At 38.7% G+C, this 19,123-nt stretch overlaps 1 protein-coding gene across 1 annotated transcript in view; it reads left to right on the plus strand.

Annotated features, from left to right (window-relative positions):
• The window catches only part of LOC140324349 (piwi-like protein 1), a gene marked incomplete in the record, with an annotated part of 26,625 nt that extends 14,000 nt beyond the window's left edge, over nt 1-12,625 (plus strand). The window contains 12 exon segments of the mRNA XM_072402171.1: nt 1-96; nt 679-796; nt 884-998; nt 1,105-1,292; nt 2,284-2,356; nt 4,457-4,657; nt 5,383-5,486; nt 7,154-7,224; nt 8,193-8,346; nt 8,467-8,592; nt 9,480-9,627; nt 11,062-12,625. Coding sequence (XP_072258272.1) covers nt 1-96; nt 679-796; nt 884-998; nt 1,105-1,292; nt 2,284-2,356; nt 4,457-4,657; nt 5,383-5,486; nt 7,154-7,224; nt 8,193-8,346; nt 8,467-8,592; nt 9,480-9,627; nt 11,062-11,178 — 1,511 coding nt within the window.
• Nucleotides 12,626-19,123: the final 6,498 nt, after the last annotated feature.

Below are 19,123 nucleotides of genomic sequence, written 5' to 3' on the forward strand. Positions count from 1 at the left end.
ATATGAAGCAGCCGCTACTTGTTAACAGACCGAGAGGGGCCAAGGCGGGTGACACAGAATCTATTTTGTTGGTGCCAGAGATTTGTAACATGACAGGTGAGCATGGGACATTTACCTATTTGTAACATTTTGTTTATACCTTCAGTTTTTATAGCCTTTTTATAGATTAGTTAAACCCTTCAAAGTCCTTTCAGATTTGTAAAAGTGTTTTAAAAAGCAGTTTGTGCAGGTTTTTGTAGGATGCAAATGGGGAAGGGCATTCATTGGATTGATATATTTCTGGCTTCAACAAATACTGTATATATGTATGACCAATGGGGGGGGGAACGTCTACTTTACAAATCAGTGGAAAAGAGCACGGCAGGGTGCCTCATCCTTCCCCTCTCCATTGAACATGTGCTGTGTGTACAACAATCCTTTGTTCATTTGTCACTGGAAATGAAAAATCGCCGCAACAAAAATTGTATGAGTATATGCAGCTTTAGTTACAGCCAAATCACCAGCAGACACATCTAAAGCAGACACCCAGAAGGTCTCCCTCTCTGTTGGGGGGATGGACAGTCAGCCAGAACCATGTTTTTCTGCTCAATGTTATATGTGTCCACCTTAATTTCTGTTAAATGGTTTTAGATTTCTAAAAGCGGAGTTTTTTTACCTACATTCTTCTCAAATTTCCAGGTTTAACGGACAAGATGAGAAATGACTTCCGTGTCATGAGAGATCTTGCTGTTTACACCCGACTGGCACCAGAGCAAAGGGAGCGACAATTAAGCCGATTTCTCAAACGCATTCACACGTAGGAATTTATTTTTTTCTCTTTTGTACCTATATAAAAATAAATTCTAACTTCACCCTGTGTAATAAAACTGTCCTTGGTTTTCAGGGAGGCAAATGTCCAAAAGGAGCTGCGTGATTGGGGCCTGAACTTTGATACCAAACTTCTGAACTTTTCAGGGAGAGTGGCACCTCCAGAGAAGATATTGCAGAGGGACCGAAGTGTAAGTAAAGCCAGCGAATCTGTGTGCTTGTAGTAAAGGTTCTCTGTGGTAAATGACCAAGGCTTGTTTGCCTGTGCTGACTGTTTAATGTATTGAATTTTTGCAGGCAGATTACAATCCCCAGTTTGCAGACTGGTCTAGAGAATTGAGAGGTCAGGTTCTCATCAGTGCTCAAAATCTGAATAACTGGTTGCTGATTTACCCTCGGAGGAATTATGATGCAGCCAATTCTCTTATACAAAACCTCTCCAAAATCACCCAGCAGATGGGGATGCGAATGAATAAAGCTATAACGTAAGTTAAACAAACTTCTTAAAGTGACCACAGTATTCAGATTTGACTGTATGTTCGACAAAACTGGAGCAACAGAGGGAAAGCTGAAAAAGAACAGGTTGCACAGGTATAAAAGAGTACTAATGACAAGTGCAGGGAACGAATGATTAGTAAACGGTGATTGTAGCTGTGTGTTACTGCCAGGATCACTAGGTGAACATGTAAAAAAAGTAATGCAGACATTTTATCCATTGGATCACAAGCTGCAGTATTTTTGTTCTTGGTTTATTACATTGAACTGCCAATGACATGTCTTTTACATTGTGGCAAATCAAAGGGTTAAAACAAGCTTAGGTCTACAAAAGCCATCAGTTTTTCCTACAGTGATCCGCCGAAATATTAGAGTGCATTTTTTACTAAAAACTTGACGAATTGTAACTACCACTATTTTATTCCACAGGCCCTCTGCTTTCAAAAATGTTTTAAGGTGGTCTTCAGGCTAAAATGTGGCATATGCCTAGGTTTCAGAAGTTTTTCTTTCTCCCCCTGGATGGTTACATTCTTGCTCCAGTTTTATTGTAAACTTTATTCATAAATATATTGTGTTCATTTTTTGGATTTTTTTTTGATCATGTAAAAATGTTATGTTAAGCCATCAGATGTCTCAGTAACCGTGGGAGATAACGTTGTTTGTTGTCCTGTGACCATTGCAAAACCCAACAAGACTCTCTCCCAACATATAGGGAATAGGGAAGGTTTTATACCCCTATATGCCTCTAACCACAGACGAGAATCCTTTCACTTTGTGGTGACAGCTCTAGTTTTGGAATTTTCCTTTCTTACTCTTTGATAATGGTCCACTGAGCAAAGAGTGATGAAATTTCCAAGCAGGGACAAAGCAATCAAAATTTGAATCTAACTCATCCCTACTCCAAAATATGCCTTTTACATTTTAATTTTGCTTCATTTTATTTTATATCCTAACATACCTATTTTTTTTTTTTTTCTTTAGGATAGAAATTGAAGACAGTCTAGGTGGTTATTTACAGGCCTTAAAGCATAATGTCTCCGACCGGACAGAGATGGTGAGTACAGCAGCTAAGAAAGAAAAAAAGGCTGCAGAGATTTGGGGCCATGTAAAGAATAGGATTATGAATTGTTCAGCAGAGACCCGGATTGGTAGACAGGTTAATTAGCTTGGCGTATGAAAAGTCTGATTACATCATTCAGAGCAATACAATTAAATTTCATCTGGTTTAGTTTTGGTGCATTAATCAGCACACTTTTAGGGGCAAGGTGTGTGATCTCCAAGATTATCCTCTTAATCGCTTGCATAGCCTTTGCTTTTCACAGCATGCTTTTAAGGAAACTTAAATATGTCATCAGCTTTTCTTCCAGTCAGACTTCAGCCCTACCTTTTAGTTTTGTCCAGTTGTTAAAGTTCCTCTCTTGTACTGAACTTAATCTGATTTCATTGCTCACCGGGAGCTTCTCCAAATGTGTTTTAGAACCTGTAACAGCTCAGAGCTTGTTTCCTGGCTGTAAGATATCTAGCCTATTCATTCTCATTATGCCCATTTCTGGCCTGCTCCTTTTCATTTGTTGGACTTTCAATAATTGGAGGTTCAACATACAGTATTTGTATAAGCTCAAAATATATCAATCCAATGAGTGCCATTCCCCATGCAACACGATTTGCATCCTACAAAGACTTGCACAAACTGCTTCTTAAAACACTTTTACAAATCTGAAATGGCTTTAAAGGGTTTACTAATCTATAAAAACTGCAGGTATAAACAAAATTTTAGAAATAGGTTGTGTCCGATGCTCACCTGTCATGTTACAAATCTCTGGTACCAACAAAATAGTCTGTGTCATGCCTTAGTCATGCCTTGGCCCCTTTGGCTCTGTTAACAAGTAGCGGCTGCTTCATATCCGTGAGAACTATATTGTGTTGCTAAAAAAAAACAACTAGTAAATAAGACAGGACTCCAGTCAAAAAGAATAAAAAAAAATCTTATAGGAGGAAATATTAAAGAAAAAAAAATCTCTCCAGAGCTTTTCTGGATTGGGTTCCCCGCCATCCAGTTATTAGTCTTCAGACGGGGTCCTCGCGTCTTCTTTTTGCTTCTGCTTAGATCACCCAATCTTGCACTGCGCAGGCAGAAGATCGTAACATGTGGACATTGTTTAGGGTGGTCCTACTTTCCCAAGCCAACATCCACCTATTAAGGGCACTTCCACCTCTTTGCATTCATATAACACTTGGTAATGTTCAGTGTACCATTGCATATTGGTGCAATGCTATTCTGCACATGATACACAATCTGATTAGCTTTCCAACACACTGTGCTGCACCACAAGGTAATGCAGTATACTACATTGTAATGCTTTTTTTCTAAAAAGTGCCACGCTCCCACCTCAATTTCTAGCCTAATCCACTGCAGGTGGATGAAGGAAGGTGGACAAGCATGCTCTGTAAAAGGGTATAGACTGTTCCTGCATCTCACAGCACAAAAATATCAAAAATATATTAGTTACGCTCATTTGGCAAATTATCATTTCAAGGAAAATTCCTCCTGTGGTATTTATCTATCTTTTGTGGGGCTATCGAGATGTCCTGACATCTTGATAAAACTGAACTCCGGTCAACCTCAAAAACTTTCAAATTTGCTGTCTCCCTCCATGATGACACGGTTTAAATGTTTAGACTTGGGTAGTGTTAAAGCAAAGCAATACTTTATGGCTCAATCTCACATGCTTCCTACAAGATAGACCAGTTGCTCAAAACTTGCCCTTTTTGGCAGTGCCCTTGCCTACAGTTTAGGACCTGCACTGTATTTGAGAACATCTACAGGCTGCCTACATTTGGATTGCAAATGAGAGCTGTCTGCCAGGAAAGTGCAGAATGGAGTTAGCATTTTTCTAGTGAAACCTCCCCTTACCTAAACAAGCATATAAATATTACTGTCCAGGAGGAGTTTTTATGGCCAGCTATTCAGCTCAGTATTGAGGTAAACCTATTGACGGGGTTTTGTGGAATCTGTATATAAATATATGGTGCTGTTTATTAATAACCCTGATGTAAATAATCGTGTGTGTGTGTGTGTGTGTGTGTGTTTCTTTTTTTTGTTTCAAATTTTGTGTTTGGATTTCTAAAGCATCCCTATCTTGTCTTCCCATAGGTAGTGTGTATCCTATCCAGTATCAGTAAGACAAAATACGATGCTATAAAGAAGTACTTGTGCGTTGACCATCCTGTCCCCAGCCAGTGCGTGGTCGCAAGGACCCTTGGCAAACCACAGACTGTCATGTCTGTCTGTACCAAGATTGCCCTGCAGATGAACTGTAAACTAGGAGGAGAGCTTTGGAGTGTGGAAATACCGGCAAGTCAAGCTACATGATTCTCAACAATCTCATTAATCTCTATACTGTAACTCCTTGTGTGCAACTCTAATAAATGTGTTACAGCAAAATCAGTTTTGCACTGGCATATGCTCTCCCATACTGCATAGCCCCAAGGCCTCTACTTTGACAATACCGGTCATCCCTTTTTTTGTAATGTCCCTTAAAAGTAGCAAAATAAAGTTTTTAAATTTAAATATATTATAAACTAGAGTTACTAGAATTTTGTCGTTGAGTCTGAGTACAGTACATTTGTATGTGTAGTTCCACCTTTAGAAATTCTGGTGCTTTTTGCCGAGTTGTCCAAGCCTTCCTTAGTAGCTTTAGCTTATTGTAGATCCACAAGGTGGGATCAGAACATTTCCATATTATCCCATTTAATTGCTTTGCTGGTCTTGCTATCTCCGCTATATGTGGTCTTAACTGATCTTGGGCACACTTGCCATCATAATACTTATGTGTGCTCCATGTTAGGAACATCAGGGAGCTGAAATACTAGCCTACTTTTATGTCACACCCTCCCAGTCATTTTTGAAGTCTTTGTGACAAATTTTATTTTTTATTTTAAATTTTTTTCCTACATTACTTTATAATGACCAAAGCAAACCAAGCTCTAGTCTTTCATTGTATTATCCTCCCTCCCTTTTAGTTTTGGCAAGGCATATTTGTTAACCCTTACTGACCCATGGGTGGAATTTTTTTGCAGATGGATAAGCTTATGATTATTGGAATTGATATCTACCACGATACCTTGGCAGGAAAAAAATCAATTGCTGGGTTTGTTGCCAGCATGAACAAAGAAATGACACGGTAAGGTGAAAGTTGTGAAGGTATTGCTGCCTAACACAACAAGAAGCCATCAATTGTACTTTTTACCAGTCTAAAAAAATACGTTATCTATGTGCTTTGTGATGTACAAGTAAACCTCCCATACCATTGCTGAGTCTTCATCAATTATATTTTTCATGATCCTCCTCACACATACTGCCACTCCAGTGTGAGGGTTTTTGAAACGGGCAGTGCAGTCAATCCAGAAAACGGTGAACAGGTCTAGGTATGGGCAGGTGAACATTGACAAAACTACAGGGTTTTAAATTGGCACTGACAATACGGTTTGTCTTTTTTGCCATTCATCTCATCCCACAGTAGTGCAAGCAGACACATACCAGCCTACATAAGAGTGGAAACTATGCTCTGAATTTAGTAGCGGTGCAGCATCATTACATTTGGTGAACTTCATTGGCAGGATCAGTGGGAAATTTGAGAGAACTGAGAGGCAGCTAAGCAAGATATGTTTTTGCACTGGTACACATGCCTGAACAGGAGGCCATAATTTATGCAGTGCTTCTTTAGAGGGTGAAAAGAGAAGTGCTTTGTCAAAACCCTACAGAACCTTCAGGAATTTGGGCTTGGACTATTGTTGTAGAGGTTCTGAATCGTCAGGCTGTATAATTGGTTAGCTCTCATCTCTCGCCCAGTAAGGTTCCTGGTCTTAGTGAGAGTGGGACAAATCAGCTGAAGGTGTTTCTTCTACACCCGGTCATTGGAGTTGGGAGCCCAGTGAGCTGGGTGGTTTAAAACGAATATCAGGAGAGTCTGAGGATTGGGGAAGCTGATCCTGTTATAGGATATTGAAAGGTATTAAGTTGAACAGCAAGGGGCCAAGGACTTTGGACTACTGGGAGAGTGAGAACCCTGGGATCTAAGGACCCCTGACACTTTGAGGAGAGGGTGACACCCACTAGAGAATGATACGACAGAGAGGGGTCCTCAATTGCTAAATTATTGGAACGTTTTGAAAGGGTTTTCCGCTCTGAGAAGGAGTACTTGTTAGGAGTATGATATTGTGAGGAAAGGCAGAGATGAGCCACAAGACCCAAGAGCAAAACCCTTTGAATTATCTTCACAAATTTGTATACTAACTGCTATAAGTAGTATGCTTGACTCCTTTACAACCTAGCCTTGTAGTTCTGCCATGTTTAAATATTGCCTTTTTGTAGCTTTGGTTAGAATTGGTAAGTGTTAAAGCGTTGACTTTTTTTTTTTTGTGTTGTCCTTAGCGACACAAACTAGCTATGGGTGCTATGCATGTCAATTAGTTATCTTGTACTGTATACCGGAACAACCAAGTGCAACAGTTTGCAAAGTTCTGTTACTGATAAGACCAGATTTTACTCCAAACAGTTGCAGAATTAAGTGGTCATGGTCAAGTTTTGTTCTGTTGGAGGGGTGCATTAAGACACCTGAGAATTTGATAGCAGCTATAAACTTCTGATAAACAATTACATAATCTTTCTCACTGCTAAGGGTTAGGTTTGATACATTTTCCTTTGTGTAATCATTAGCTTTTACTATACCCTAATGGCATGATTAACTTCTAAATGAAAGGTCTACATAATTCTAAACATAATTTGTGTTAAACTCGGCCATTGATATAGCGTTACATAAGTAACAAGTTTTTAATGCTTTGTTTCTAGCTGGTTTTCTCGATGTGTTGTCCAGGAACAAAAGCAAGAGATTGTTGATGGTCTTAAGGTCTGCATGCAAGGTAAGATGGAGAGATAGAAACACCAACCTTCAGTCCTAAAAAATATCTATGGCTACATCAACAAGTGAAAGTAGTACTCCAAAAATGTCTGCCCATTTTGTAAAAGGGTTTTTTTATGCTCCATTTTCTATATTTCCAGCTCACTGGAGGAAAGTAAAATATATTTTAAAATCACAGGTATTTACTGTACTTGTAAGGGTAGCCTTAAGATTGAACACAAATGCAGCCACCTGTAGCAACTGAAGCTCCTTGATCTCAGAATTTTGTGATCAGATTTTAAAGGGATCCCCAGCTGGCACTGTTCATCTTAAGTTAATTTGTAAATTAATTATAGGAGATATATCACAACATGGTACCAATAAAATTATATGAAAAATTACTAACATTTACTACAAAATAAACAAAGCTGCTAGCAAAACCTTAAAGCTGACTGCATAGATGCTAGTTTAGTCAAAAGGATCACAGAGGACCACAATAAAACAGATGGAATTGAAATCTAAAATTTTTAGTGTAAGGGTAAGCATTAGAAAAAGCCAGGTAACATCTGAAATGTCAGCTTAAAATCATCTGATTGGTATTATCCTAAATCATTTGGGAGTAACTGAACAGTTGCAGTCTCATACCCCCCACTTCTATTATGAATAGGGAGAGGTGAGGTCTATGACTTTCTGGCTCACAATAAGAAATGATCTGCAAGTCATAGACCTCCTCTCCTCCTATTTCATATGGATCCATGGGGCAGGTAAAACAGTATACCTACCAAGAACAAACAGCTTTCGGCTACAAAAGGTATTTTGAATAATCTTATCTTAATGCAATAATGGGGGTATTTTGATGTGGACCTAACCTGTAAAGCAAAACTAAAAATATGTAAAATGCCAAAGTGACCTTGGATAAATTCAGCTGATTAGTTTTGGTTCTTCTAGTACACCTGTCAAAATTTCTCCAAATATGTGTTATTTGTTTAGCTGCTCTTCACGCCTGGTTTAAGGCCAATAAATCTCTGCCTCTTCGTATCCTCATTTACCGTGATGGTGTGGGTGATGGCCAGCTGAAGACCCTTGTCAACTATGAAGTGCCCCAGTTCGTAGACTGTATCAGATCAGCACACAAAGATTACGAGTAAGATTTTCATTTACTCATTTTAGATAAACTGTGTATGGTAATTATCCAGCTAGTCTAGGACTTTAACTTTAACCTGTTGTGTAATGGTGGTTTCTTTTTTCCCTTCCTATCATTTAGCCCTAAACTGACAGTGGTGGTGGTGAAGAAAAGAATCAATGCCAGGTTCTTTGCTGTTCAGGGTGGCCGGCTGCAGAATCCACCTCCTGGAACAATAGTTGATACTGAAGTCACCAGGCCTGAATGGTACTTACCTTGAGAGATTCCTTTGTTATGCATTTGTATTTGCCCTGCTGGATTAGATTGGTGGTAGGTGTCTTAGTAAACCTATAGTGCAAACTGAGAAAAAAGATGCCTTCATTGAAAACCACTAGTTAGTAAGTAAAGGTAGAAAAACGGGCAACCAAAGTTGTATTCATGACTTTTATTCTAAAACTTCACCCACTTCTTTCCTGTTGGTCTGTGCGGCTGCCCAACACATTGAATGACCATTATGGAATTGAATGACCATTATGGAATTGCAGAGGGAAAAAGTCTGACTTGAATATAATTTGCAGCTAAAGGTATAATCCAATTTTAGACTTTTTCACCAAACTAAACCAGCCTGACTACTTTAAAGTGGATAACCTCTGCTAATTTATTCTCATTATACTCAGGCACACACTCGCCTAAAAAAGTAAATTTGCCTATACTTACATCTTTGTATGTGCGGTTTTCAGTTTTCTTATTGACGTGTAGCTAAATGCAATCAACATCACATGATCAATAAGGAATCTAAAATTCTTGTTTGAATTACAATTTAAAGTGAAATTCAGGCACACAGAACCCAGGTAATGTTAATGTTGAGATCCTTTCAACGGAATCCTGGGAAAACTAAAAATCCTAAAGGATATTCCTGTGCTGTAGCATATTCTTGCAAGATCAGATATCGTTGGTATCACAAGATCTCCCTATAAGTCATTTGCTGGACAGCTGTAGAGTAATTATAACTTCACCCCCTCATTTGGTTGAATTGGCATAATCTCCTCATTTTGGTGTGTTCAGCTATTTGTATATATTGCTTTAAAGTCTGGCAAGACTTCTCCAACCCTCACCCCCCACCATTAACTTCTATAGCTTCCGTTTTCCCTCAGGTATGACTTCTTCATTGTCAGCCAATCTGTGCGACAGGGCACAGTGTCCCCAACACACTACAATGTTGTGTTTGACACCGGAAACCTAAAGCCGGATCATATGCAGAGACTGACTTACAAGCTCTGCCATCAGTACTTCAACTGGCCTGTAAGTAAGCCTAGGAGAAAAAATGTATTTATTTTTTTGAGGCAAACGCCTTGAAGTTGCAAATTAAGAATTGTCATGCATCAAAATGCAAACTTTTGTTTGCTTTTGTTTCCGGGTCTAGTTTTTGTTTACTTCTCAGCATCAGTATAGCAGGATGTGTTGAATGGGGATAAACATCTGAGGGAAGTGATCATTTTCTTACAGTAAATTCCCTGTAAAACTACTTTCATTCTTTGCCAAGAGCCATTTTGCAGTAGGGTGGGTAATTACCATTAATTATCACGGATATCTTGAAAAATGGGAAAAACTGTGACAACACAAGTTTTTTTCTAATGATGGTAGAGGATATTAGGGGTCAGACCCTTAACTTTATTCAAAATGAATATTTTTGAATACTCCTTAAGATAACTAAAGTCAGATTTGCATTCCTGATTTACATTAGTGTTGATGTAAGACAATGTTACTGGCAGGATCACAGGTGAAAATAAAGGGAGAGGGAGGGAAACTGTACCACTGCCACCATATTTAAAGCAGAACTTAAAAAAATTTAAATCCCTTCTGCACTAACCATTCTTACCTGCATGATGGCTACATGGAAATGCTAAAATTGCTGAGCAGCGCATGCTTAGCGTTGGTTGCCAGGGTACCCGGCGATTCCAGCTGCTTCTGTGGTTGCTGGGACTGGATGACATCCCTAATGGAATGGGGATAGGTGAGTGTAAAAGGTACACTTTTTGTATGTAATATTACAGCATTCAGTGTAATAACCTGAAAATAGCACATACTACAACTTATCCACGGAATTTTCAATGGTATGTATATAGTAGTATGTCCTGAGCACCTTAGTCAGAGATGTAACATTTTGCAACTGCAATTTAAAGGTAAGCTGAACCATTTTTTTAACCCATTTGATGTTGTTGTGCTGGTCATGTGATGCTGCAGTGTCCTGTATATATTTTCCCTTTTGGCCTGAATGTTCCATAGTGTTGCAGCGCAGCTCCCTGCACCATTGCTCATTGCATGCAGGGTGCCATGATAATGTGGTGCTGGGTATCATATAACCTGGATAAAGGCATTTTGTGGCATAAAAAGAATGGTTCATTGAGACAAGTATTAAAGGTGAGTATTGCAGTCTAAACTTTGTTTTATTTCATTTTAATATGCAGTCATTTAGGCAGTTCTCTAAACACAAGCCCCCAGGGCAGAATAACTCCAAACTACAATGTGGGCTAGAACTCCCCAAGGTGGGGAGGAACAACTTGGTGGAGGGGATCAGAAACCTAAATTATTACAATGAGATTTATTCTTATGAAGTCCAAAAAAAACATAGGAAGTCAGCAGGTGACTGTAACCAATAGACTTCATTTATTGCCTTTTGGTGACCTTTAAATGACCTCTTTCAGAAACATAACCTCTGCCTTTGTTTCTTTCCAGGGAGTGATCAGGGTGCCAGCTCCATGCCAATATGCTCACAAACTGGCATTCCTGGTGGGCCAAAGTATCCACAGGGAACCACACACCAACCTGGCTGGCCGCCTTTACTACCTGTAGCAACCAGGGAACAAGATTACCGCTTGTTATGAACGTCTCTCAGAATTTGCAGTTTTGGAGCTATTTAGACACAATGTGATCATTTTTCTAATTTGTTTTTCTCTAGTTTGGTAGTTAGTCCTGCTTGTTCGATATGTTACTTTCATTTTTTGGGGTAGGCCTTTTGAGGGCTAAATCTTTGTTCTGGTTACAAAAGTAAGACATCCTAGTTTTACGTAAAACTTGTGCTGAAAAAATATGGCTCTTGCCCTTCATCTTTTTGAACATTAGGATTGCTTGGTTGTGAAACTCATAAACAGGATCAGTTTGCAGATAACTGATCATGCCAGGGATAGCCAGACACTAAATAAACACTGCCATCGCTATCTCTTTAGAAAAGCTAGATGCCTGGCCATCTCTGTCCTTTGTGGTGACTTACAAATCAAGGCGCCTATATGGGGTTGACCTGCTGTCACCCAGGGCAATAAGGATAACTTTTTTTTTTCCTGATCTTCAAGAAAGGTATAACAGGCAGAATAGAGGTTATCACGAAAACAGTTGAATATGGAAAAGATAAAAAATATATATAGAAAAGAATGTGGGTAATATCACAGTGAAGCAGTATAATGTAAAAAAAGTTTAAAATTTTATGTGAGAAATAAAATTTACTGTTGTAATTAAATGTAAACTAATGAACATGTATAGAGGAAGAAAGTTTGTATTAAAGTTTATTTTCATATTATCCAGCAGCCAGTAATATATTTAGTGGTGGAGGGAAGCGGCAATGGTCAGGACATGCTATGGCAGACCACTTGAACAGCAACATGCATTATTGACGAACCATCTCCATTCCACCTTCTGATATAATTATGGAAATAGAAGTAGCTGGTTTTCGCCATGTTTATTCCTGTGTTTGGTTTGTCTACTGTTAGTCTGCATGGTGTGTCTTAACTGATGTGGTTTCCTACTATTATATTCTCGTCATACACTGATCACTATGTGCACAACCAGATGATTCTCACAGATATTGATACTTGGTAATTACTGTTCACCCATTGACCTGCCCCATTCTTTGCATATTTGATGCCCCCTCCCTTCTCTGACCACCAACAGGGAGAACTCTTCATACAGAGCTGTTGTTGATCAAAGTATTATTATTATTAAGCTGGATTTATTTAGCACCAACATATTACGCAGTGCTGTACATTAACCTCCTAGGCGGTAACCCAGAGTGTGGCCCGGGGTAAAAGAAAAAAAAAACAGCTGATAGCGGTGATAGCGGTAACCCCGAGGCCCAGTAAAATAAAAAAAAGACTTACCTGGTTCTACGGGCGACCTCCAGTGTGCTGACGTTTCCCCGGAGTTCCCAGTGACGTCGGTGCGTACAGCCGCTGCTAGGGGCGCAGGGGGAATTTCAAATTATTTTGCATTGCATTCAATACAAAATAACTGTATTGAATGCAGTACACTGGATTTTTATGTCTAAAAGCGGTACATTGTCTTACATGAACATTTATTTTACAGTACAATATAATAGTATGAGTATAATAAAGTTTGAAACACAAAATGAATGTCAGTTTATTATTAAGTTTATTTTTTAATTTATTTAGTTTATTATTTTGACATGATTTTGTGTTTCAAACTTTATTATACTCATACTATTATATTATACTGTAAAATAAATGTTCATGAAAGACAATGTAGTGCGTTCCAGTGTAGTGCATTCAATATAGTTATTTTGTATTGAATGCAACACAAAATAATTTAAAATTCCCGCTGCACCCCTAGAGACTGCTGCATGCACCGACATCACCGGGAAATCCAGACAGAAAAGAACTGCCCAGGAGCCTAAATAGGGAAAGTAGGGATGTCTACTGGATTAACTGGGCAAAGATTGCAAATTCTAGAACAATGTTCAGCCATATGGTGATCAAACTTCAAACAGGAATGCCTTTTTTCATATGCGTGATAGATTCAAGGTTTATCATATCTAGCATTAAATCACTTACAAATACTGACCAGTGTATTGCCAGAACTAAACTGATTCTGCATTTGTGGTGTTTAACACATGGCAGCTTCAGACTGATAATGATCATGCCAACAACCCCACAAAGGGTAATTCCAGTTTAGACCATTTGGACTAGAAGAAGCAGCCTTGAATCATTACGGTTGTGACCTCACCAATGCACGGTTCATTCTCTGTGCAGTGATTTCTTTTCCCATTTCCAACAGGAAATGGTTGTGAATGCAAATGGGTGCAACCTTTTGACATGGCAGTTGAAAAGATATATTTTACATATTCTATGTTACTGGCTTTTCCTATTTTTATATTTGTCAGTAAGTGATTTGTGGCAGGCTGCACTCTGCTGCTGGGTCTGCATGGCAAGTCCCTTTTTTTTTTTTTCCCCCACCCACCATAGACCATACTAACCATGGGAGGGCAATTTACATACCTAATTCTTCTATATATGGTATTAGTGTACATTTATGACTTTTTCTTATTTAAGTAATGTTAAACCTTACATTAAACAGGTGTTTGGCTCAGAAAACTTACAGTACAAAGTTTTTTCTTTTTAGTAGGCAAAAACGTATTGAAAAGTTTGCACAAGTCGTGTGGTCATACTTGTTCCTTATGGATGGCCTTGTTTTCAGTACTGGGGTTTCTGTACACCTACCACTGGACTCCAAATCCTCAGCCGACATGGACACACTGCTTGCTTTACTTAGTAACATAACAAGTATATGTAGGTAAAGACAGAACCAGTGTAAAGTAGTTAAAACAAGACCTGCCTCCTTTGCTAACCTATTTAACTGCATTATCTGAATTATATAAAAAAAAGTTTCTTTTTGACGGTTGTAACACATTTGTTTATAAATGTTTTTTTTCTCCCTTTATTTTCTAAAACCAATTATTGGTGTATATGTAGCAAGAGCTATAAAAATTCTAAAAGTAGAGATCTCTTATGTACAATGCAATATTGTTGTTTTTCTCTGTATTACACCGCTTTATTTGTGTCAAGCGAAAATGACGATAATTTATGGTTTTTCCTTTTGTTAAGTTACATGAAGGTTTACCTGACAATTAAAGGTTGTTTAAGTGCACAAAATGTTTTATTGCTTTTGTGTGGGCACTGCAAGTCTAGGGAAAGGGGGGAAAGTATAACACATATTAATGAATTTATGCAGGATTTTGTGATGGTACAGGGGTGTTCTCAGTCAAGCAAACATCAAAACATAAATTAACAAAAACATTTTTTGATTTAGATATAATTAACACTGTAGAAGTTGAGATTCCCTTGATCTCTCGGTTGTGCAGTTGCAGTAAGCTGTAACAGACCCAAGAGCAGGTATGCTATAACACCTTGATGCAAAATGTGCAGCCTTCCTTATCTTGTAGGTGTCCTATCACCTATTGGGAACCTGTAGCTTCCTGTGTGGGGGTGTTATTGCAGTCTTAAAACAAAGATGCAGGGGAGTTTATTGTACCTGCTAACACATGATAAGGTGAGGGGGATCATCTGTTGGTCCCAATGCTTTGGGTTTACTGTGGCCATTTACTGGGTGCAAGAATTCCTTAATATACCTGTTCAAGGTCACCAACAGGTTGAGCCAAAGCGTGCATGACCTCTAAAGAAATAGGAAAAGAGAAATGCTTCAAACTCATGTAAAGACACCTAAACAATGCCAGTAACCAGTTCCTATACAGCGGGAAGAATTAAGTATTGAACACGTCAACGTTTTTTCTCAGTAAATATATTTTTAATGGGGCTTTTGATATGAAATTTACAGCAGCTGTTGGTAACAACCCAATTAATCCACACATACAAAGAAATCAAAACAAGTCCATAAATTAGGTTATGTGCAGTAAAATGGAATAGTACAGGGAATAAGTATTGAGCATGCCTACTGAAGTTTATTAAGCCTGAAAAGCCTTTGTTGGCGTTGACTGCTTCAAGACGCCTTCTGTATGAAGAAAATGGTCGCATTTTTTGCTCAGGTGTGATTTTTTTTTTTTTTTTTTTTTGCCCATTCAACACAAACTATCTTCAAAACTTAAAGCCTCTTCTACTAAAGGCCTCTTCTACTAACTGTAACCTTCAGTTCCCTCCATAGATTTTCAGGTGGATTCAAGATGGCTGGGCTGTTGTACCAGCGCAAACCAATTAAGAGTTTCCCTGGCTGTGTGTTTGGAATCATTGTCTTACTGAAATGTCCACCTTCGTTTCATCTTCAGCATCCTGGTAGATGACAGCAGATTTTTATCATGAATCTCCATTCATGCTTTAGTTTTTTAAAGTCTGCCAGCACCGTTTGCTGGAAAACAGCCCTACACCATGATGGTCCCAGCTGCAAACTTCAGTTAGTATGGTGTTTTTGGGCGATGTTCAGTGCTAATTCTCCTCCAAACGTATGTGCAATAACGTCTAAAGAGTTTGATTTTGGTTCGACTATCCTCCCAATATTTCACTGGCTTGTCCAAATGTGCAGCAAACTTTAAACGACCTTTAGCAAACTTTTTATTCAGCAGTGGAGTCTTGTGTAGTGAGCATACGTAAAGACCATATCAGTTAGGTCCGTTTCTTATTTTCTTTGAAACAACTGTCCCTGCTAGTTCCAGGTCCTGAAGCTTTCTGTGATCCTTGGCTCTTGGAGAACTGATTATTCTTCTGTTGGAGGAGCACCTGGTCATGGCAGGTTTAAAATTAAATGATGTTCTTTCCACTTCTAGATTATTGCCCCAACGGTACTCACTGAAAGATTCAGAAGCCTAGAAATACATCTGTAACCAAAGCCATCATTATGTTATGCAACAATAAGGATGCAAAGATCTTGAGAGAGCTCTTTTAGCCATCATGAGATTCATGTGATACCTTGGTAATGAGAAACCTTTCTATAGGCCATCATTCAGTACTAAACCAGCTATTATTAATTTGCACTGATAGGGGACAGTCATGTGTTCAGTACTTATTCCCTGTGCCATTCCACTTTATTACACATTTTAATTTAGGGATGTATTTTTTTCTTTGTATTTGTGGAATACTTGGGTTGTTACATTTGAGAAAAACGTTGACCTATTTAATACTTTTTTTTCCCCGCTGTATACTCAGTGTGAGTTGATTCCTCCATGCTTGAAAAATTCATGCATTCATCTGAACCACTTCCACATCCATTCCTAAATACTTCCATTGTAGATAAACTAAAACTTGCCAGATCTAGAGCTCTATGTATCTAATATGTAGTGACCTAATATGTGTGTCACCTCTTCAGCTCCTGTCTGATATTGGATGGGGAATCGGCATCACGTGTTTACAACCGCTGAGCGATGGCGGGTAACTGATATAAGTTGGAAGGCTAAAGTAGGAGAAGCAGAAGGATAGACTGGCCAGAATTACAACTGTAATTACACTATAAACAGCGATGTGTTTAAAGAGGTTTGTCGAGTCCTATAAAATCATTTCTACTTAAAATGGATTCTAGGTAAGCAGCTAACATCTGTATAACCAGTTTTTCCTACCAAAGAATTTTTCAGTGGCTTCAGAAAGTATTCAGACCCCCTTCACTTATTCAATTTTGTAATGTTGCAGCCTAATGCTACAATCATTTAAATTCCTTTTTTTTTTTCTCAATCTACACCCATATTGACAAACAGTGTTTTGGGCAATTTTGTATATTTAATACGAAAAACAAAATACCGCATTTATATATGTATTCAGCCCTTTTGCAACAACACATCTCTATAGAAGGCCTCCTAGCTGACAATGCATAGTGGAGCCATGGGGTCAAGGGAAGCTACCTGCAGAGGTCAAAGACAAGATTGTTACAAAGCGCATTCCTGGAAAAAGCTAAAAATGTAATATTCTGCTGCACTGAAGGTTCCCTAGAGCACAGTGGCCTCCAGCATTCTCAAGTGAAAAAAAGTTTGGCACAACCAAGACTTTTCCTAGAGGTGGTCACCCGAGCAATCGAGGGAGAAAGGGGCCTTAGTGGGAGAGGTGACCAAGAACCCGATGGTCACTCTGGCTGAGCTTCAGCAATCGTGTGGGGAAATGGGGCTAAGTGGGAGACTGGTCAGGGTTAAGGGACAGCTGACAAAAGCCGAGATATTCTCAATGAAAATCTGTTCCAAAAATGGGCCAAAGGTTCACCTTCCACCTTGACTATGATAAATCATACAGTAAAGACAACACAGGAGTGGTTCTGTCAATCATCACTCAGTTCCATAGGGTTCATCTATGGAGAAACCCAAATACTTGTTCCCATGAATGCAGACCTGTGTTGAAATAGCATATCATCATTGAAACCATCCTGCTTTTTTAAATTAATGGGTTTTCCTCTAGTGCCAATCACATGACCAGAAGCCAAAGCCTTGATCTCTAGGGCTAGCCAATCAGTGACTGTCTAAACTTTTCTGGGAAGATTGCTCTACCGGTAGCCTACTATTTGAATGTAAGTCTGACATGGAAAGGGTAACTGAATCGGTCGTTTCTTTAGGTAAGGTATTCTGTGTTTTGTGAAATCATTTGGTCAATGTAGTAAAGGGGTAAACGATCCAAATGATACATTTAGGAGACAAGAAAAAGGTTCATGGAAAGGTGCAGATTGAAAGGTACCATGGACCTGGTAAGGCCTTACTTTAAGGAACATTTATTTGCAACCTGTCCCAGGCTATACTTTGAATGTAAAAGTAAAAAATGTATCAAAATGTATCTTTGGCAATAACTTCTGCCCATACAAGTTAGGAGACAAATGCCTGACTACATCTTCTGCATTAAAATTCTGGCGTTCAGCTTTATATTTTTGTTGCATAATTTGTTTTGGGCTTGTATTAGTCCTTCACCTCTTTATGGCAATATCTTCATGTATGTTAATCTTTAACACAGTCCATGATGAATTTTGGGGGGAAGCCAATTACCCTAAGTTACCCATGTTTTTGGAGTGTGGGAGGAAACTCATGCAAACACAGGGAAAACCAGCAAACTCCATGCAGGCCAAGATCCGAACCTGGGGCCCAGCGCTGCACAGGCAATAATTATAAATTCAGTAGCTTACGAGGATTTTTTTTACCATCAACAGATCCTAGGGTTTTGGTGTAAATTTTAAGCCCTTCCACCCCAGCAAGTTGTAAACATTATTTGTAAAAAAAAAAAGTAAATTCCTATCCATTTCCATTTAATCTCTCAATTTTTATACCCCATATGGACCAGGACAATTTTCATTACAAGCCTGGTAATTCAGCGATAATTTTGTCAGTGCTTTCTATTGAATACATAGGGAAGAGGGGGTTGGGATAGCTAAGTGATTGTTACTGTGGCTATTGTTTAGGCATCCCGTATGCAGGCTCATGCTATATATGACAGCTGACATTCATTCATGCCACTGTGCCAAGTCATACCGGGTCAGGTCATCCAAGGGCACTATCATTTCTATGTTTGAACTGAACCACTGCAGGCATAGGAAAGATATAAGGGAATTTAGTTTTTTCCTGAGCACTGTTTTGAAAGGATTTGTGGATTTTTACAAAACAATCAACATTCTTTTAATGGCTGTATTAAATAAATTAGGAAAATTGTTTAGCCATTGTAATTCCAGATTGATGTATACAGGTAGGCCGCGGGTTACATACGAGATAGGAACTATAGGTTTGTCCTTAAGTTGAATTTGTATGTAATTAGGACAGTTTAAACATGTTATGTTTGTTTATGTTTGTTTAAACATAATATTAGGCAGTGTATAATATCCCCACTGTGAGTTAATCACAAAAAAAAACTTTATGGAGCCTAGCCATTCATTAACTTCTGGAGCAAGCTGTGCTTTGATATGCAAAAAAAAAAAAGGACGACGCTGGATGAGCACAGGGGGACCAGGTAAGTATGGATGTACAAAATCTCGGGCTTAACCATCCTTGCAGTTTTTTTTTGCCCGAGCGAAGGTCGGGCTTAACTGCAAGGTGGTTAAGATCACCCAC

Source organism: Pyxicephalus adspersus, chromosome 1 (assembly GCF_032062135.1).
Source record: "Pyxicephalus adspersus chromosome 1, UCB_Pads_2.0, whole genome shotgun sequence".
NCBI classification, from domain to species: Eukaryota; Metazoa; Chordata; class Amphibia; order Anura; family Pyxicephalidae; genus Pyxicephalus; species Pyxicephalus adspersus.